General features: G+C 40.4%; 1 protein-coding gene across 6 annotated transcripts in view; it reads left to right on the top strand.

Moving 5' to 3' along the window:
- LOC122559794 (uncharacterized) overlaps positions 1-22,813 on the top strand; it is a 132,679-nt gene that overhangs the window by 60,952 nt on the left and 48,914 nt on the right. For all 6 annotated transcript variants that reach the window (XM_043709868.2, XM_043709844.2, XM_043709861.2 and 3 more), the window contains one exon: positions 21,034-21,156. In XM_043709868.2, coding sequence (XP_043565803.2) covers positions 21,034-21,156 — 123 coding nt within the window. The remainder of the gene's footprint in view (positions 1-21,033; positions 21,157-22,813) is intronic.

Below are 22,813 nucleotides of genomic sequence, written 5' to 3'. Positions count from 1 at the left end.
GATGTCAATATAATATCTTGTTGAGGAAGTTGTGATGGAGATCACCAGCTGGTCTATGGGCACCATGTTGGCCACAACTTTGTGATTGTTGACAACTTGCACTTATAAAGTCTAATGTTAGCTCCAAAGGGAGTGACACTCTTCGCCTGACTGTCCAGTGGATTTGGCACTGTCACCAACCTTGTTGAGCACCTCCAAGGTGTAGTGAAGGGCTTGAGACACTCTAGATATGTCTCATGCTGGAGTGAAGAGTCAGACCTATGAGGGAACCCATTCTGCACCTGCAGATAAAGACAGACCAAGATTCAGTGCCTTTCAAGTACTTTGCCAGATTGAGAAGAGTTGAACTTGTAAAGGAACACATATCAGGGCTGCAGTTAAAATGAGACTGAGACTGAGACTTAGGGCCATTGTTAACAGCGGGTGAGAAGAGCCGAATTGTAACTATGTACTGTTCATCTGAGCTTAACTAAATTTAAGAGAAGGTTGAAGAGTGACATCACAAGAAAGTCATGAGTTGATTGATTGTTAATTAGCCTCCATCAGGGACTATATTTCAATTTCAGTTAATTTTAAAACATACATTTCTAAACTAGCACCAAGAAAGGAAGAACTTACTGGAGTAGGAGAGGGAGTTCATTTGTAAGTAAGTGCTAATATCTAATTTATAGTTAATAGTACAAGAGTAAAGTTAAAATAAGCAAAAGTACCTAATGTTAAAATCAATAGAATAAATTAAAAGTTTAACATTAAGGTATGACAGGGAAGCTCAGCCAAGTGGAGCCCAGAGTCTATCCTGTGACAAATCGGGAGTCATGACACATCTTTTTGACCCAGATGAGCCCATCTCCACAAAGTGTCACTGTCTATAAAAGCTAGAGCTCCAGCTTCCAGAGCATAAGCAGTGGATGGAGTCACTGAGTCACACCAATGAGGCAGAGAACTATGTGAATGACACATTCAGAAAGATAGTCAAGGGCATGAAAGGACGAGCATTCGGAGATTGTGTTGAGAGGAATTCGCTGTGGAGAGAAAGGTATTGGTAGACTTGGTTCTTGAAAATGAAGTGAGCCAAGTTGATTATGTGATAGTGGGTGTACATTTAGCAGACAGCAAAAGCATTATAAGGTTTAGGATGATGGTGCAAAATGACATTGGTCACTCCAGGTTAAGAATGAACAACTGGATTTGAGCAGATTTCAACAGGGCTAAAAATAGAGCTGAGCAGGATAGACAGGAACCAAAGATTGGCATGGAAATTAGAGATGAACAACTGTCTATCTTCAAAAAGGAGACATTTGCGTATGGTGAAATTATTTCCACAAATGAAAAAGATAGGGCAAACAAATCCTGAGCTCCTTGGATGATAAACGATAGAAATTAAAGAAAACAAATTGTGTGTGTGTGGCATGTGTCCATTTGACAGTGCAATTGAGAATCAAGCTTAATGCAGAGGTTCACAAGGTAGATGAAAAAGCAAATAAAGAAAAGCAAAATTATGAGAAAAGTGTTAGCTAACATAAAGAAAATTTTGTAGTCTTCTACAAACACTTTAATATTAAAAGAATCTAAATAGGATAAGTAGTGGTGATTAGGAATCCAAATGAGGATTCATACATAAAGTGAAGAGGCATGGCTGAGGTGTTAACTGAGTGTCTGCTAACACCCACAACTGTGCCTGCACGGACTTCCAGACTCAGTGGGGGTGTGAGAATGGGGGTGTGGGGCAGGTGAGTATGTTGGGAGAGGAGAATAATGGGAGAGATGACTGGTAGGCAAATAGAGCCTAAATGCATAATTGGCATCTATCTTTACTAAAGAGGTAGATGCTGTCCAAGCCATCTTGCCAAAGGAGGAAACTCAGTCACTAGAAGAGGTTAAAGTTGATATGGGGAAGATATTAGGTAAACTATTGGTGCTTGAAGGTAATGAGAAATTCGAATCAGATGAGATGTATCCAAGGATATGGAAGGAAGTGAGAATAGAAGTTGTATAAGCACTGGTAGTAATATTTCAACCTGAATTTAGGGTGAATTGGAGAATTTTGAATGTTATGTCCTTGTTCAAAAAAGATTGTGAGAATCAGCCCAGCAATTACTGACAGTCAGTTTAAATTCCATGGTGCAGAAGCTTCTAAAAACCATAATTTGAGATGAAATTATTAGTCATATAGGAACATATGAGTTAATTTGGAAGAGTCAATATGGATTTTTTTTAAGGAAAAGTCTTGTCTATCTAGCTTGTTGGAGACTTTTGGAAAGGCAACAGAAAGGGTTAATGAGAATAAGGATCTCGATGTGGTGTACCTGAGCTTCCAAAAGGCATTCAAAATAGTGCCATACAGTGACTTTCGAGGAATATAGGTCATAAATAACATGGATAGTTGTAATGTGGATACAAAATTGGTTAAGGCTTACAAAAGAAAGAATAATGGTTAAAGGGTATTTTTCAGACTGGAAGAATGTTTGTGGTGGAGTGTCCCAAAGATTCATTCTGGGACTCTTGCTTTCCCTGGTATATATTAATAATCTCGATCTTTGTGTGCAGGGGACATTTTCAGAGTTTGTAGGCACACAAAACGTGGGAGAACTGTAAACTGTGAGGAGAACAGTAGAACCTCAAAAGGACATTGACACTTGTTGAATGACTGCATTGCACAGAAGTGTAAGTTGATACACTTGGTACAAAGAATATGGAAGGACAGTGTGAAGTAAGAGTTACTATTCTGAAAGATGTGCAGAAGCAAGAAGGTCTGTGAGAATATATAAGTCATTAAAAGTGGCAGGACAGGTAGAGAGCTGTATTCTAATCTTAGAATACTCTATACTTTAGAAGAGCACAGAAATTATAATCAAATTATATATTACATGGTTATTCCTCAGCTGGAGTATTACGTACTTTTTGGCACCACATCCTGTATGTGAGTGCATTGGAATGCAGTTTTACGAGCATGTTTCAAGGATGAGATGTTTCAATTATGATGAAAGATTTGAAAAGTTGGGTCTATTTACCTTGGAGAAGAGAAGGCTTGCATGAGATTTAGTAGAACTTCTCAAAATCATGAGGGGTCTGAACAAAGTAGGTCGGGAAAGAAACTGTTCCAGCTCCTAAATGAATCTCGAACCAGGGGCTCGTATTTAAAGTGTTTAGCAAAAAAAGCAAATGTAACGTTTGAGAAAGCCTTTTCATGCAGTGATTAGTTAGGGTATGAAATACAATGGTTGAAAGTGCGGTGGAGGAACTTAAGAGGCACTAAATGATCATTTAAACAGAAACATGTGCTGAGTTATTGGGAAAAGATAGGAGATTGATGCAGTCTAAGAAAACATCAGAGAACCTGTACATCTGCACAGATTTATTAATGTATCTCCAGTAATATCCTGATTGGGTAAATGCTTAAATTATTGATTTTCATTTTTGGCTTTTTCACCAGTGGATTGCTCAGCAGCAAAGATACCTCCTATATACCATAACTCTACTTAAAGCATGGCTTACTCCAGCAATCTTACATGGAATTATCACTTATTTTCTGAATGTATTGTCATTTCGTAAAGGTTATGTCTTTTAAAAATGTGACTTTTTCTGTTGCTGAAGTAACTTGGTGTGACTTGCTTTTGCCCTAGCAGTCAGTCAGACAATTCGGTCACTTTATTGGTTTCATTGGGGTTTTATACAATTATGCATTTTGTGATAGTTTGTGGAACAGTGGTGTTTGATTATTAGTGTTCCCTTCCCAGTTAAGTTGTGACAGAAGTTACAGATAATTTATTCCGAGCAGTTGGGAAGTGTATTTTTTTATAGCAGTTCTTTTCTATTAATTGATTGAACTACACTATATGCACTGAAAGAGAAAAATAGGGTTATTTTTAATGTAGCTTGAAGGAATGTATTCCACAATTTAAATCCACTCATTGGGAGTAAGTGTACTGTGCATTGAAAATATATACGCATACGCGCCATATTGAGGTGTGGAGGTTTATCAAAGTCAATACTTCGGGCTAATGGGTTAACAGTGGGGGGTCAGTCTTAGATTTGGGAAGTTGGCAATTGAAAAATAATTGTCAGTGATATTTATGCAATCCGTTAAAATCTATGATGAAATCTGATGTCTTAGAATAATTATACATGGTACATCTGTAAATTGTTTTCCTTGAATAGAAAGTAAACTTAGTTTTTCAATTAAATCTTAGAATGTAAACGAAGGATCTCAAATTTAATTCAGATCCTACATCTAGTAGATGAAGCAACATTCAGAAAATGTCTCCATTTCACAACCAAGTGTTAAGCAAGCAACATGTTCTCACACTTATTTACTTTGCTCAAATAACCATGAAACTAGTCCACACCAAGTTAACCAGGTTGTTTCACTCACAACTGAACAAGTAGGAAAAGCTTGTAATCACTATTCAAGTTGGGTAATCCAAGATGGAGATGGGAAAAATGTCTGGCTATAACAGCTGCTCCTTTTTTGAGGTATTTTAGGTGCTGGAGGTGATTTCCTCAAATTCCTGGAGCAGCAATTACTGTTTTATATGCTGTTGCATTGTTTTGGAACTTTGGAGAAAAACAGTCAAAACAACAGCAGTTTTAAAAGGGAGAAGAACAGACAAAGGAAGCACATGGTGAGGTCAGTGCAGGAGAGAGACAGAGAAGGAAACTGACACCAGAGTGAACCTGCACAGTAATGCCTTTGCTGTTTGAATTCACATATCGCTGGATATCAGAGTGCATCTGGGAAAATTAAAAAACAGTGAAATTCACAGCTGATCTTGGAGGAACTGTTTGGGCGAAATTCACAGCACAGAATCGGATAAGTTAATTGTTTTAAGTGGCCTACAGTAAGTCTGCAGTAGTAAATAGAGTGGGTTCTTTCTTGATTATATGTTTATTGAGATATGTCTCTTGATTAAACTTAAAATATAAGCCGTAACTATTAATCTAACCTGGGGCAGTGTTTTGTAGAGGAATAAGACGGTGTTATTTTCTGGGTCTGTAGATTGTGAAGGAGCAAAAATGGCCTTTAGTAATGTGATATGTGCTTCTTGTCAGATGTGGGAGGTTAAAAAGAGTTTAAGGGTTACTGCGGATTATATCTGCAATAAATGCTGTTGGTTACGAATCTTATCAGATTGAATAGATCAGTTGGAGAGACAGTTAAAAGCAATGAGGAATTTGCAACAGCAACAATATGTGATGGATGGCAGTAATAGCAAGGGGGGTAAGTCTCAGATACAGTCACATAGATGGGTTAACTCCAGGAAAGGTAAGAGAGATAGGCACCTAGTGCAGGTGTGTTCTGTGGCTATAGCCATTTCAAACAAGTTTGCTGTTTTGGAAAGTGTAGGCGGTGATGAATTCTCAGAGGAACGCAGCACGAACAGCCAAGTTTCTGGTATTGAGACTGGCTCTAATGCAATGAGGGGTATGTCGGGTTCCAAGAGATCAATTGTGTTAGGGGATTCTCTAGTCCGAGGTACAGACAGACGTTTCTGTGGCCAGCAGCGAAAAATCAGAATGGTGTGTTGCTTCCCTGGTGCCCGGATTAAGGATGTTTCAGAGACAGTGCAGAATGTTCTCACGGGGGAGAGGGGCCAGCAAGAGGTCATTGTCCACATTGGAACCAATGACATAGGAAGGGAAAAGGTTGTGATTCTGAAGGGTGATTACAGAGAGTTGGGCAGGAATTTAAAAAGGAGGTCCTCGAGAGTAATAATATCTGGAATACTCCTGGTGCTACGAGATAGTGAGGGCAGGAATAGGAGGATAGAGCAGAGGAATGCATGGCTGAGGACCTGGTGTATGGGAGAAGGATTCACATTTTTGGATCATTGGAATCTCTTTGGGGAAGATATAGAATGTAGGGAAATAGATGGTGACATCTTGCAAAATGTCCATATTACAAAGGAGGAAGTGCTGGATGTCTTGAAACGGGTAAAGGTGGATAAATCCGCAGGACCTGATCAGGTGTACCCTAGAACTCTGTGGGAAGCTGGAGAAGTGATTGCTGGACCTCTTGCTGAGATATTTGTATCATCGATAGTCACAGGTGAGGTGCCGGAAGACTGGAGGTTCGCTAATGTGGTGCCACTGTTTAAGAAGGGTGGTAAGGACAAGCCAGGGAACTATAGACCAGTGAACCTGACATTGGTGGTGGGCAAGTTGTTGGAAGGAATCCTGAGGGACAGGATATACATGTATTTGGAAAGGCAAGGACTGATTAGGGATAGTCAACATGGGAAATCATGTCTCACAAACTTGATTGAGTTTTTTGAAGAAGTAACAAATAGGATTGATGAGGGCAGAGTGGTAGATGTGATCCATATGGACTTCAGTAAGGCGCTTGACAAAGTTCCCCATGGGAGACTGGTTAGCAAGGTTAGATCTCACGGAATACGGGGAGAACTAGCCATTTGGATACAGAACTGGCTCAAAGGTAGATGACAGAGGGTGGTGGTGGAAGGTTGTTTTTCAAACTAGAGGCCTGTGACCAGTGGAGTACCTCAAGGATTGGTGCTGGGTCCACTAATTTTTGTCATTGACATAAATGATTTGGATGTGAGCATAAGAGGTGCAGTTAGTAAGTTTGCAGATAACACCAAAATTGGAGGTGTAGTGGACAGCGAAGAAGGTTACCTCCGATTATAACAGGAACTTGACCAGATGGGCCAATGGGCTGAGAAGTGGCAGATAGAGTTGAATTCAGACAAATGCGAGGTGCTGCATTTTGGAAAAGCAAATCTTAGCAGCACTTCATGGTAAGGCCCGTGGGAGTGTTGCTGAACAAAGAGACCTTGGAGTGCAGGTTCATAGCTCCTTGAAAGTGGAGTCGCAGGTAGATAGGATAGTGAAGAAGGCATTTGATATGCTTTCTTTTATTGGTCAGAGTGCTGAGTATGGGTGTTGGGAGTTCATGTTGCGGTTGCACAAGACATTGGTTAGGCCACTGTTGAAATATTGTGTGCAATTCTGGTCTCCTTCCTATCGGAAAGATGTTGTGAAACTTGAAAGGGTTAAGAAAAGATTTTCAAGGATGTTGCCAGGGTTGGAGGATTTAAGCTACAGGGAGAGGCTGAATAGGCTGGGGCTGTTTTCCCTGGAGCGTCAGAGTCTGAGGGGTGACCTTATAGAGGTTTACAAAATTATGAGGGGCATGGATAGGATAAATAGACAAAGTTTTTTTCCCTGGGGTGAGTGAGTCCAGAACTAAAGGGCATAGGTTAGGGTGAGAGGGGAAAGATATAAAAGAGACCTAAGGGGCAACATTTTCACACAGAGGGTGGTATGTGTATGGAATGAGCTGCCAGAGGAAGTGGTGGAGGCTAGTACATTTGCAACATTTAACAGGCATTTGGATGGGTGTATGAATAAGAAGGGTTTGGAGGGATATGGGCAGAGTGCTGGCAGGTGGGACTAGATTGGGTTGGGATATCTGGTTGGCATGGACGGGTTGGACCGAAGGGTCTGTTTCCATGCTGTACATCTCTATGACTCTGTAACTCTAAATGAAATCACTCAGTTTGTTTCTCAAGTTACTTCTTAAGAAAAAGCATGGACATGAAATTACATTGCTGAACTATTTTGTACATTGTACGTGCACTATTTATATGCTGAGCAGGCTTCTTGACTTTCATTATCCTGACATGATGAGCTGAATGATTTCCTTCTAAACTGTAACACTTCTGTGATTAGCAAATTATTGGTATTTTCCCAATGTATTTTTCATTGTGTTGGTATTGATGTCCCATTATATTGCTATCCCACTGCCATTACTGTGTGGTATAAGTGTGGTTATTCAGTGATGCTACCTGACGGATACTGGAAATTCCACATTGGTCATGTTTCAGATCACTCTCAATATATTTGATTTTATGATTGCAGTGTACTAGGAGTAATTTATATGAGAATTATTAGATTCGGCTGTTAAGATTGTCTTATATCAGTGGAAATAAGGAGGTTTTTGCACCTGGAAAATTTTAAAATTTTGAGTTAAAATTTCTTGACTCTAAAATACTTTTTGGAGGTGATCATCATTATTATTTTACATTCAATATTCGTAACCTTGGATTTGCTTCCAGCTAGTGTGAAGCCATTGAGAGATGTTTATCTTATGCATTAATACAACAAACTACAATGTGAACAAAAGCTATTCTTAATCTTTCTTGATATTACAGTTTCCCTGGCTTTGGAAATGTGCCTTTCCTCGTGATTTTTGAGAAGATTTTTAGCTCAGGTTGATGATAAGTATGTAAGTTAACTTGCTGAGCTGGAAGGTTTGTTTTCAGATATTTTGTCACCATACTAAGTAATATCATCAATGAGAGTCTCCAGTGAAGCGTTGTTGGTATGTCCCATCTCTCTATTTATGGATCTTGGTTTCTTAAAGTGGGTGATGTCATTTCTGTTTTTTTTATGGGAAGATAGATAGGATCTAAGTCGATGTGTTTATTGATGGAGTTCTGATTAGAATGCCATGCCTCTAAGAATTCTTGTATATTTCGCCTGTCCTAGGATGTGTGTGTTATCCCAGTCAAAGTGGTGTCCTTCTTTGTCTGTATGTATGGAAACTAGTGGTTGTGGATTGTGTCTTTTGGTGGCTTATTGGTGTTTGTGTATCCTGATGGCAAGTTTCCTGCTTGTTTGTCCAAAGTATTGTTTTTTTACAGTTCTTGCATGGCATCTTATAAATGACGTTAGTTTTGCTGGTAGTATCTAATGGATCCTTTAGGTTCATTAGTCGCTGTTTAAGTGTGTTGGTAGGTTTGTGGGCTACCATGAGGCCAAGGGGTCTGAGTAGTTTGGAAGTCATTTCTGATATGTCTTTAATCTAAGGTAATGTGGCTATAGTTTTTGGTTACGTTCTGTCTGCTTGTTTGGGTTTGTTTCTGAGGAATAGGCGGATTGTGTTTATTGGGTATCCGATTTTCTTGAAAACATTGTATAAATGTTTTTCTTCAGCTTTTGTAGTTTTTGGGTGCTGCAGTATGATGTAGCTTGTTGAAATGATGTCTTGATGCAGCTCCGTTAGTGGATGTTGGGATGATTGCCTCTGAAGTTAAGTATTTAGTCTGTGTTTGTTGTTTTTCTGTAGACTCTGGTTTGAAGCTCTCAGTTCAACTGTCACGTCTAGGAATGGGAGTCTGTTGTCGTTCTCCTTTTTTGTGAATTTTATGTTTGTCAGGATATTGTTGATTGTGTTGTATGTTTCCTGTAATTTGTTCCGTTTTGCGGTTACAAAGGTATCATCCACGTAGCGGACCCAAAGTTTGGGTTGGATAGATGGGAGAGCAGCTTGTTCAAGTCTCTGCATTACTGCTTCCACTATGAGACCTGATATTGGTAATCCCATGGGTGTTCCATTGACTCGTTTGTATGTTTTGTTATTGAATGTGAAGTGGATGGTGAGGCATAGGTCCAACTAGCCACCAAAAGACACGATCCAATATCACTAGTTTCCATACATACAGTCAAAGAAGGATACCACTTTGACTGGGACAACACACACACATCCTAGGACAGGCGAAGCGCACAAGAATTCTTAGAGGCATGGCATTCTGACCAGAACTCCATCAATAAACACGTTGATTTAGATCCTATCTGCCTTTCCTTTAAAAAAAGAGAACTGGAAATTACATCACCCACCTTAAGAAGCCAAGACCTATAATAGATAGGCAGGACATACCACTAGTGCTTCAACACGGACATCTTCTACAAACCCACCAACTCCCACAGATACCTGGACTACATCTCTTCCCATCTTGCCTCCTGTAAAAACGCTATCCCTTATTCCCAATTCCTCCGCCTCCACTGCATTTGCTCCCAGGAGGACCAATTTCGCCACAGAACACATCAGATGGCCTCCTTCTTCAAAGACTGCAGTTTCCCCTCCCATGTGGTCGATGATGCCCTCCAGCGCATCTCATCCACTTGTCGTACCTGTGCCCTCGAACACCGCCCTCCAACCTCACCAAGGTCAGAACACCCCTTGGTCCTCACCTTCCACCCAACCAACCTCCGCGTATGTTGCCTTTTCCTTCGTCATTTCCGCCACCTACAAATGGACCGCACCACCAAAGAAATATTTCCTCCCCACCTCTATCTGCTTTCCGTAAAGACCATTCCCGCCACAGCTCCCTTGTCAGGTCCCACCCGCTTCCCCACTCCCCCCTCATCCAACCCTCAACTCCTGGCACCTTCCACTGCCACTGCAGGAATTGCAAGACCTGCGTCCACGCCTTCTTCCCCCCCCCCCCCCCCTCACCTCTGTACGCCTCCCCCCCCCCCACCTCACCTCTGTCCAGGGGCCCCAAAGGAGCCTTCCACATCCATCAGAGTTTTCCCTGCACTTCCACATGTTATTTACTGTATCTGTTGCTCCTGATGTGGTCTTCTCTACATTGCGGAGACAAGACGCCTACTTGAAGAGTGCTTCAGAGAACATCTCCAGGACCAACCAACTGTACTGTCCTGTGGCTGAACACTTCAACTCCCCCTCCCACTCCACCAAGGATATGCAGGTCCTGGGCCTCCTAACCACCTGACTGGAGGAAGAATGCCTCATCTTCCACTTTGGGACCCTCCAGCCACATGGCATCAATGTGGACTTCACTAGTTTCCTCATTTCCCCCCCCCCCCCCTCCCCCACCTTATCCCAGTTCCAACCTTCCAACTCGATACCACCCTCATGACCTGTCCTACCTGGCATCTTCCTTCCCACCTATCCGTTCCACTCTCCTCTCCGACTTATCCCCATTACCTCCACCTCCATCTACCTATCACACTCTCAGCTTACCTCCCCCCAGCCCCATCCCCGTCCCATTTATCTCTCTACCCCCTCGGCTCATAAGCCTCATTGCTGGTGAAGGGCTCTTGCCCGGGACGTCAATTTTCGTGCTCCTCGGATGCTTCTTGACCTGCTGTGCTTTTCCAGCACCCCATTCTCAACTTACATACTTATGTGTCTTTCTTTCTCTTATTATAGTTTTGGCTACTCCTGTACTTAAAAGAATTTCATTGGACTGAGATGAGCCCTATTTCAAGAGAAAATTTTGTTGTGAGGGAGCAAATGCTGACTAGTACCTGGGCAGTTTTATGTAACATTTTATTTTATTAGTAGCGCATGCTACTACCCTGAGTGACTGTTGTCTTGGCCAGTTTTGTTCCAACCATAACTTTTCCACTGGATCCTGGATCTGTGTTGCTTTAAACAGCAGACTGGCTGAACTATAAGAAATGTTGCCTCGAACCTACACAATCTTTGACTTCACTTTCCAAATGGCCACATTCTAATGGTTTTGTAGTTCTGTTCTTAATGCTTCATTTGTCTCTCTCTCTATTCCAAACATAATTATGAATCGTCCAGCACAACTGTCAGATTTTGAACAAAACATTCAGCCAAAACATGAGAATGCCAACACCTATCCTTCTAGACTGTAGAGGTTTAAGATTGGAAAGTAATGGCTAAAGAGCCTTGGTGAGTTGTTATCCTGCATCTTGTAAATGGTACGCCCTGCTGCCACTGTCCATTGTTAATGTTAAAGGTGGTTCAAGATAGTGTTTTTCTATTGGTCTGTTTTGTCTGGACTGGTGTCAAGCTTCTTAAGTTTTAGAGCTGACTTCATCCAGGCAAGTGAGGAATATTCAATCATGCTTCTGGCTTGTAGTAGACATACAGTTTTACAGCACAGAAATAGGCCTTTCCACTCAGTAAGTCTGCACAGTCACCAAGCACCTATCTACTCTGAAAATTCTGATTCTGTTGATCCTGGCCATTGTTTCATTTTCAAGTAACATGTTTGTACTGAAATACTGAAAAACAAGATTGTGAAAAAAAATAAAAGATTTACCGGATATCTGAGGCAACAGAATTCATGATTCAAGATTGTATGATAACTTATAAAATCAAGTGGCAAACAACTATCACAACTTATTTATAAATGTGGAACAGTTGTAACGATTGTTAGTTATAGAGTTATAGAGATGTACAGCATGGAAACAGATCCTTCGGTCCAACCCGTCCATGCCAACCAGATATCTCAACCCAATCTAGTCCCACCTGCCAGTACCCAGCCCATATCCCTCCAAACCCTTCCTATTCATATACCCATCCAAATGCCTCTTAAATGTTGCAAATGTACCAGCCTCCATCACTTCCTCTGGCAGCTCATTCCATACACATACCACCCTCTGTGTGAAAAAGTTGCCCCTTAGGTCTCTTTTATATCTTTCCCCTCTCACTCTAAACCTATGCCCTCTAGTTCTGGACTCACCCACCCCAGGGAAAAGACTTTGTCTATTTACCCTATCCATGCCCCTCATAATTTTGTAAACCTCTTCTTGATTTGTACTTTGTTCCATGTTACATTTTAATAGCATGTGATAACTGTAATAGTGCAGTCAAATGTACGGTTCAGATGATGGTTGCCAGGCAACAGCAAAAAAATTCCCCTCTAGTAAACTGACAGTTTTCTAGCTCATCCTTTGTCTACTGGGAGCAAGAGTTCAGGAAGCAGATCTCCTGAGGAGCTTTAACTACAGCTAAGCACAGAGGTGCGCACCAGCTGGTAATCTTGGTATGAAGATAAGCCTTGGAAAAAGGTCTTCACTTAATTTAGTTGGCTCATACAGAAATGATAGAATTGCTTCCATAATTTTTAATTCATCAGCACTTTGAAAACCAAGTATGTTCACTTTAACAATAAATAGTTATAGTTGTATGCAAGAGAAAATGTCCTGAGACTGCTTCTAGGGAATGTCTAACTAGTGAGCAGCATAAACTGAAGTTGTGGGTTGCATAAACACGCATCGCACACATTTTTTAAATCAACATATTTTAAAAAAAGTTCTTAGAGAGCATTCAGCTTGTTTCTAATTTGCACAGTTGATTAGATTTCTCACAAAAAAACGAAATCAAAATTATTTAAGTAAACCAAATTTTTAAGGAATGTTTTACTGGACTGTTAGTGTAGTTTCGATTTGAGAAATGCTTCAAAATACTTTGTGTTAATTCTTCCTTTTTCGAAGTAATATTTTCATTTGTTAATGCCAGGTTGTTAAAATGACCATAAATCAAATTTATGGCTTGTAGCCATTTTGCTTGCTCAAATTTATACGTGATCAATTTAATTTGGCAATTATAAAAACAAATACAATTCAGCTTAAAAAAAGTATTTGTTTTCATACATTCTAAACATCTGATCTGTCACTTACGGTCCAGATGGAGTTAGTTGATTTTAGACCAAGTTTTGATGGAAGCTAACTTATGGTTGAGCAAATGCTTTGACAGGATCTGAGCAAGAGCAAATCACTTGCTCTGCCTACTTTGAAATGTGAATCTTCAATCCAAATTTTCAAATTTGAATGAAAGTTTAAAACATACTTTTTTCATGTAGCCTTTGGCTAAAATGTTAAAGACTCGATTTAATTTTGTCTGAATTAAAATTTGAAATTTGTCTGGAGTCGGATGCAAGAAGGATTTTGAAACATCTGCCACACCCGCTCCAACCAACACCTCAGTTTACATCCCATCTGATAGCCAATGCAGCGATGAGAAATTCACACCATTTGACAGAAATCAAACTTTGGAAGCATAGAATTTGCTCCTTTAATGTTTTTCTACTTGCACCCCTGCGGAGATTTAAACATTTTAAAAAGAACACAGTGGGACTCTGGCTTACGATCACAACAACAGAATGAACAGACTTATATTGATTCTGGCAAAGGGGAATGTTTGTACTGATCATGCGCTGCCCTGGCTGCCTGTGCAAAATATTGATGTGTGGTTATCGGTTGCAGTGTCCGATTGTGAGCTGCTGGTTGAGGAGCATGTGATCAAATGTGGTATATAAACATTATGAAGCGCGTAGACATATCAAAGATTTAATGTGGCCAAGAACACAAGGCAGGCAGGTCATCCCTGAGCATGATTGCTGACGGAGAGAAAATAAGGCATCTGGCTGCCGACTTCCAGATAGTGTAGTTTGCAAACGTCTTGCAAGAGTTGCAACCAAAGCTTTAGTTTCCTTTTCATCTTCCTGATGGCACCTTCTTTCCAGGTCAAGTCTGCCTTGAGCAATTTAAAACAATTCTCCCCAGTAATCCCAGATTCTATATTACTGGTGGAAGCTCCCCGTCAGACTGTTGTGCATCTTTAACCTGAAGAACTCTCTCTTTTGGATCAGTATGTGTGAGCAACAATTTGGAGACTGTATTGCCAAGCATGTTTTCTTGGTTATAAAGCACTGAGTTGTAGGCCTTCCCTCTCCTTGCTCTCTAATCTCTAAATTTTCTCAGGCTGCTTAACTTTATTGATCTGCTGACCATCATGAGATCGGAAGTGTGGATATTTATTACTGATTGCACAATGCAGATACTGAAGCAATTCGTATCCATATGTAGCAAGACATTTGAGCTAATAAATGATAAGTAGAACTGACAATGACCATCACCAACAAGAGATAATCTAACCTTTGACATTCAATAATAATATCATTGTTGAAGTTACTGTCCACATCCTGGGGATTGCCATACTCTAGAAACCGAACTGAACTACTCATATAAATACTGTGACTACAAGAACATGTCAGAGACTTGGAATTCCTGCCTTGAGTAATTCACCCTTTGTTTTCGCAATGACTGTCAATAACAAAACATAAGTCAAGGGTCTGACAGAATACTATCCACTTGCCTGTTGGATGCAGCTCCAACAGTACCAAGAAGCTTCACATCCAGGGCAAAGCTTTCTGCAAGATTGACACCTCATCCACCACCTTCAGATACTATAACTGTAAGTGAATTCATATTTAGAGAAGTGCAGTATACATAGAACATAGAACATTACAGCGCAGTACAGGCCCTTTGTGTTGTGCCAACCTGTGAAACCAATCTGAAGCCTATCTAACCCAAACTATTCCGTTGTTCATCCATATGCTTATCCAATGACCATTCAATGCCCTTAAAGTTGGCGAGTCTACTACTTTTGCAGGCAGGGTGTTCCATGCCCCTACTACTCTGAGTAAAGAAACCATCTCTGACATTTGTCTTAAATCTGTTATCCCTCAATTTAAAGCTATGTCCTCTCGTGCTAGCCATCACCTTCCGAGGAAAAAAGCTCCCATTGTCCACTCTATCCAACCCTCTGATTATCTTATATGTCTAAATTTAAGTCACCTCTCAACCTTCTCTCTAACGAAAGCAGCCTCAAGACCCTCGGCCTTTCCTCATAAGACCTTCCCACTATACCCGGCAACATCCTAGTAAATCTCCTCTGAACCCTTTCCAAAGCTTCCACATCCTTCCTATAATCGGTCACCAGAACTGTACGCGCATCAAGATTTGTAGGCTGCTCGCTCTGAAACTCAGTCTCTCTACCAATAAAAGCTAACACATCGTATGCCTTCTCAAAAATCCTATCAACCTGGGTGGCAACTTTCATGTACATGGACACCAAAATCTCTCTGCTCATCTACATTACCAAGAACCTTACCATTAGCCCAGTACTGTCTACTCCTATTGCTCCTTCCAAAGTGAATCACCTCACACCTTTCCGCATTAAACTCTATTTGCCACCTCTCAGCCCAGCTCTGCAGCTTATCTATGTCCCTCTGTAAGCTGCAACATCTTTCGGCACTGTCCTCATCTCCACCGATCTTAGTGTGATCCGCAAACTTACTAACCCGTCCTTCCACGCCCTCATCCAGATCGTTCATAAAAATGACAAACAGCATGGTCCCAAAACAGGTTTTTGTGGTACACCACTAGTAACTGAACTCCAGAATGAACAGTTCCTATCAACTACCCCCTACTGTCTTCTTTCAGCTAGCCAATTTCTGATCCAAAACGCTAAATCACCCTCAATCCCATACCTCCCTATTTTGTGCAATAGCTTACCGTGGAAAACCTTATCAAATGCCTTACTGAAATCCAGATACACCACATCAGCTGCTTTACCCTCATCCACCTGTTTGGTCACCTTCTCAAACAACTCAATAAGGTTTGTGAGGCACAACTTGTCCTTCACAAAACCATGTTGACTATCCCCAATGAACTTATTCCTTTCTAGATGATTATAAATCCTAGCTCTTATAACTTTTTCCAACACTTTACCCACAATCAAAGTAAGGCTCACTGGTCTATAATTACCAGGGTTGTCTCTACTCCCCTCTTGAATAAGGAGATAACATTTGCTACCCTCCAATCTTCTGGCATTATTGCTGTAGACAATGACGTAAAGATCAAAGCCAAAGGCTCGACAATCTCCTCCCTGGCTTCCCAGAGAATCCTAGGATAAATCCCATCCAGCCCAGGAGACTTATCTGTTTTCACAATTTCCAAAATTGCTAACACCACCTCCTGTGAACCTCAATCCCTTCTAATCTTGTAGCCTGTATCTCAGTATTCTCCTTGACAACATGGTCTTTTTCCAGTGTGAATACTGATGAAAAATCATTTAGCACTTCTTCTATCTCCTTGGACTCCACGCATAACTTCCCACTATTGTCCTTAATTTACCCCTGACCATGCTCTAGTCACTCTTTTATTCCTGATATAAGTATAGAAAGCTTCAGTGTTTTCCTTGATCCTATCTGCCAATGACTTCTCATGTCCCCTCCTGGCTCATCTTAACTCTCTCTTTAGGTCTTTCCTGGCTACATTGTAACTCTCAACCTCTCTAACAGAGCCTTGACATCTCATCCTAACATAAGCTGCCTTCTTCCTCTTGACAAGAGATTCAACTTCCTTAGTAAACCACGGCTCCCTCGCTCAACCACTTCCTCCCTGCCTGACAGGTAAATGTTTATCAAGGGCATGTAGTAGCTGTTCTTTGAATAAGCTCCAAATTTCAATTGTGCCCATCCACTGCAGTTTCCTTCCCCATCCTATGCATCCTAAATCTTCCCTAATCGCATCATAATTGCCTTTCCCCCAGCTATAACTCTTGCCCTGCAGTATATACCTACCTATATCTTTTCATCGCTAAACATAACCGAATTGTGATCACTATCATCAAAGTGCTCACCTACCTCCAAATTTAACACCAAATCCAATGTGGCCTCGCCCCTTGTTGGCCTGTTTACATACTATGTCAGGAAACCCTCTTATACACATTGGACAAAAACTGACCCATCTGAAGTATTTGAACTATGGTGTGTCCAGTCATCAAAGTTAAAGTCCCCCATAACAACTACCCTGTTACTCTCATTCCTATCCAGAATCATCTTTGCTATTCTTTCCTCTACATCTCTGGAGGTATTCTGAGGCCGATAGAAAACTCCCAACAGGGTAACATCTTCTTTCCCGTTTCTAACCTCAGTCCATACTACCTCAGTTGACGAGTCCTCAAATGTCCTTTCTGCCACGTAATACTGTCCTTGACTAACAATGCCACACTTACCCCTCTTTTACCATCTTCTCTGTTCTCACTGAAGCATCTAAATCCTGGAACCTGCAACAATAATGCCTATCCCTGCTCTATTTATGTCTCTGAAATGGCCACAACATCGAAATCCCAGGTATCAACTCATGGAGCAAGTTCACCCCCTTTATTCCGGATTCTCCTGGCGTTGAAATAGACACACTTCAAACCTCCTTCCTGTTTGCTGGTGCACTCTTGCAACCTTGAAACCTTATTTTTGACCTGACTGCTCTCAACCTCCTGGACACTGGAACTATCAATTAGATTCCCATCCCACTGCTGAATTAGTTCGAACCCTCCCAAAAAGCATATAATGTTTGAGCACCCTTGCCACTCATGCCATCTAAATGTCTCAATCTTCCTTTCTCTCCCACTACGGCTGGGTTCAAGTCCGACTTCTCCAATTAGAGTGGAAAGAGTATGTTGTGTGTAACACCCTGGTGATCTTGAAGACTTGGGCAATCATCAGAGTTCTTGGGCTGAAAACATCCAGACCCACTCAGAATCTTCAGCACAGATACAAGCTCACTCTCTTTAGCTTGAGCTGCTGCAGGCATTGGGGTCATAGGTAGAAGGGATGGGCATTTCTAGAGTATCCTGAGAATGAGCTACTGGGGTGCTTGACTATTGTACTGGTTTGCTCCACTTATTGACAAGTTGGCCACCCAAAGTGAGGACAATGTGCCTTGTCCCCCTGTTGTTTTTCTATTCATGCTGAGTGTCTTTGGCGATAGCTTTGAAGTATAGGTCCTCGTCCAATTCTGACAATCACTGAGTGTTTTATTGGATCCGCATCTGGCAAGCACCACCCTTTCATGGCAGCCACGTGCTTTTATGCTAGACCATTCCATAGTTAGAACTTGGACTCCTCTATCTCTCATCCCAGCCTACCGAGGAATTCTGGCATGACTGCCTGATGTTGTCATGCCTCTCTCTGCTAATTGATCTTGTCCGTTATTGCTAAGTATAGAGGCATGTCTTCTGCCTGGGCTTGGCTAGGTGTTTGGCCTTTGACAGCCCTCTGAATGTCAAAGACTCTGGTGCTTCCTCATTCACTGGCTGAGCAAACACATGTCAGTGATTTGCTTACCATGTCACACCTCTGAATCTGCTTTAGCTAAGGTATCCTCTGAGATGTGCTGGTGGCAGGTACAGGTGAACGTCTTGCAAATGTCCTTTTGAGGTTTCACACATTTCCTCCTCAGAGGTACTTGGGCAGTGACCTGTTCCTTGCTGAGGATTTGTGGGTTGTACTTGTAGCCCGCAGAAGAGAAAAAGACTAATTAATTAATTGAAGATGGAGTGAAGTTTATGCAGTGCAATGTATCTGAGTTCTTGTTCATCCGAGAAAAGCAAAGCGCAATATTACTTTTTGGGTTGCTCATCCATTGATGTCTCCCCATTATCACAGGAATGCTGCCACTTTTCTCTGTCCAATCTAAAGCCTTTGAGGAGCTTGATGTCCACACCAGCAGACTTAGCACTCTCACTGTGCTTTAACTTCAAAATGGAAAATACCACCCCAAAATTTCAGCTGGTCACACTGGTTTAGCTAGTTCTACTCATGTAAATGTCCATTGAATATGGATTTTACCCTGTGATGCTGGCACAATTAAATAAGAAGAAAAGCATAGGGCATTTGAAGTTAAAGGCTCAGCCAGCAGGAATGGAGCATTTAGAGTCAGGGATGCTGAGGAGGTCAGAATTTAAATAATACAGATATTGAGAGAAAGAGAAAGACAAAGCTATAGAAAGGAATTGGTCAGATGAATAAGAATTTTATTGTGGAGATGTCATTTAATCAGGAAACAATGTATACCACTGAGATATGGGCTGATGCTTGGAACTAAACTTAGTGTGATTAAAGATATGAATTTTGTATGACCAATACAGGGGACAGGCCAGGAATGCATTAAAATATTCAAATCTAGAGGTAAGAAAGACATACTTGAGGTTTCAGCAGCTAATGAGCTGACATGTGGGTGGAGGTGGGCAGAGTTATTTATTTGTGCCATGACTAGGTACACCCATATTTTTTGGAAATTGATCTTGGGATCAGAACAGATTGATTCAGCCTTAGAGAGGGATGAAATCAATATTTTGGGAATGGAGTTTGCCATGGAAACTGAAGACAATGGCATTGGTTCCATTTACTTGACAGTACAGGTACACAATCCTTTATCCAAAAAGCTCCAAAATTCAGAATTTCTTTTGTGAAGTTTGTTTTTGTATAATAAGGTTGTTTTGGCGTGCAAACAGGTAACCCAACTTCACACCCACTTGATGCACATCACTCAGATGTGACGTGGCAGCGTGGCCCAGCACTGGCAGGCATCAATTGTGTCTCAGCACTTGTCCTAGTCACATGTGGGTCAGCTGTTTGGTACGTTTTTTTTAATTTCACTGTGAAAATGTCATTAATTCTGAAATACGAAAAATTCCGAAGTTCATAAAACAACTGGCCCCAAGGATATCGGATAAAGGATGGCACACCTGTAGCAGAAAGGAAACAAAAGAAAAACTAATGTTTTTACTGACATGAAGTCAAATAACTGTTCCCATTTGAAGTAGCTTGGAGGATTTCACAATAACCACAGACAGTGCTAGAATTACACAATTCCATGCAAAAAGTTTTGTTGACCTTTTTGTCTATAGCCACTAATTCTCAGCCCTTAGTGTATCTGAGTAGAATGGGGTAGAGATCAAGTTTAATGGACGTTTGTCGTTTCCTTGTGCTAACACCCAAAAACTGGAATGCACCATGAGAAATTATTGGAAACGGTATCCATTCTTCCTGGACCTTTCTAGAAGTTTTCCCAGCAGGCACTGAGCAAGCAGGCTTTCTTTTCCCATGTTTCTTGTGGATCACATCAGAGGGAGAAAATATGCTGAATTGAATGCTTAACATTTTTCTTAAAAGATGTGAATATTCTTATTTTTGTCCTGCAATTTGAACGAGTACTTTGAAAAATTGCTTCAAGGCAGTTCCGCCTCTGAACCAAAAACTGAATGGCAGGAGGGTTTGTTATTTTGTTTTCTGACATATAAAATAGAATAGCTGTTGTAATTAATATCAGATTTAATATGTCTTTCAACATAATGTTTTAGGCCATTAATAACCAATCTTCTGAAGACATCATGTGGTATTCCAAAGATGTCATTGCTATTGTTTCTTTTGTATTTCTATTTAAATCTCGTGAGGTTTAAATTTTAGAAATTCAGTGTTTCTCGTAAACCTGATAACCTTTCCATCATGTAGACAATACCAGATCAGCTTTGCATGCTGTGGGGAGGACGCTGCAGAAGATTTAGCATTTTGCATTTTGTTCTGTAAATTTTTGATGTAGTTATTCAGTGGGCTGACTTAGTTTAACTGCTGTTGTTATTCTGCCTATGAAAAAAGGTCAATTTTATGAAGTAGCACATTGAATAAAAGTTTAGATTGCCTCTGCAAAAGAGATTGCAAATTTGACAGTTTTAGGTTGTCATATTTGGATGATTAAATCACTTTATTATGCTACTTGCCTAAAATACATGGGGATACATGCACCATTATGATTTATTATTGTTGGAATTAAAATTGTGATATTAATTTTGAACATTTATACTTTAAATTATTTTAGGCAGCAAATGTTGAAAACCTTTCCATGATGTGGTTAATGTCAGGAAGGAATCTGATTAACCAACCTGTGACTCTCCTAGATCTTTGCTATGGCAAGATGGATAACCTGAACCTTCAGTATGTAGTAAGTATAAATGCATATCTAAGAAGAATTAGTTCAGTCTATCAGTGTTGAACTGGATAGTTTAACATTGACAAATTGAATAAGAAAATCAATAACTATTGAACTAAATGAGAATAAAAGCAGCTGCACAATTAATATTTCTGTTTTCATCTCTGGATTTCTCTAAATGCTTGTGTGCATTCTTAGTCAGCCTACTATCCACCCCACTCTGTAAATTCATCTCATGTGAAACTGTGACTCTCATATCTAAGGCGATTGCATCCATCACTCTTGTTCTTGCTGGCCAATTTGGTTTCTGGTCTCCAAACAGTTTCTATTCAGAATTCTCATCCTCAAGCTTTTCATGGCATCATCCCTCACAATTTCTGAAAGCTTCTCCAGCCTTATAATTTCTGCAGAACTTTCAGTTCCTTAGATTCCAATCACTTTTACATTCCTCCCTATCGTCACTCCCCATCAACCATGTATTTTCAAGAGGAATCACTATACAATGTTGCTCACTGGATTAATCATTAAAATCGCACATCTCCCAATTCTCTTTGGAGTATATAATTTACATGCAGCTGTTTCACTAAACACCATAGAAAACAAATAATATTGACAGTCTAAATTTTTGAATTACTCCCTGAACATGCCTGCATGAGAGCTTCACAGCAGAGCTTACTGGACTTCTATTAGTCAGAGTAGAATCAAACTGATGACAATAATCACAATTGAATGTTGGAGACACAGCTCAAATTGTGCAGCTGTGTCTGTGACCTTTATGGCTGTTGACTTTTATAGAATCCAATTTTTCCAGCTCTTCTGTGTTCAATACTAACTGCAAATGCAGTGACTTTGAAGTGTCTGATGGAAAAGCATTATGTATGTCACAGACATTGGGTGGAAGAGTGCATTGCATTTTATTTCCTCTGTGTCAAGGTGTTGACCTGTCAGTTTCCAACTGGAACAAATTCACAATGACAGTTTCCAGTTTTCATAGATTGCACTTTTGAGTACACTATTTCATTCTGTATCTTGACTATCCAGTTGTAAATTATTCCCAAGTTAAATTATTTATGAAGTGCACTCTATCATGTCATACACCTGCTTATTGACTAAATATAACAGATGTTCAAGTTCAGCTCTAGATACTTGCAGTGTTTCCAATGCAGTCCAAAAATAATATATTGTGCTTTAAATAGTTCCATGTTTCATATCATTATCCAGAAAGCTCAGGCTTTTTTTTCCCACAATGCGACAGATTTTCATAATTTAGCATCATTGGAGAGAGTGAAGCATTTAAAAAATATAGTAGAACATTGCTACTCACAATTGCATGATAGATTTTAAAAATTCTGCCAGTTTTTAATGTAATTTGCTACCAACAGCTGGAACATTCTGCCCATCTTTTGTGTAAAGAACTTATCTCTTTTTTTACTAGAAAAGACTTCTGACCATGTTGAGTCTTTGCGTTCACTCCACCAGATTCCAATTAGTCTGCAGCTAAGTAAACCAAAATACCTTGGGGAATGGTCACGGACCTAGTTTAGCTGTGGACAGCTGTTCCTCCCTAACACAGCAGCATAAAATGGTGGTTTGCAGTGAAAAAGAGTAGTTTGAATATTTTAGTGCATCTAAAGTCATATTATGCATTAATATTAATATATAAATTAAA

Source organism: Chiloscyllium plagiosum, unplaced genomic scaffold (assembly GCF_037043375.1).
Source record: "Chiloscyllium plagiosum isolate Xiang-an unplaced genomic scaffold, Cpla_swu_hap1 HiC_scaffold_2, whole genome shotgun sequence".
Taxonomy (NCBI): domain Eukaryota; kingdom Metazoa; phylum Chordata; class Chondrichthyes; order Orectolobiformes; family Hemiscylliidae; genus Chiloscyllium; species Chiloscyllium plagiosum.
Note: the sequence above shows the minus strand (reverse complement) of the source record. Positions and strands in the feature narration are given on the sequence as shown.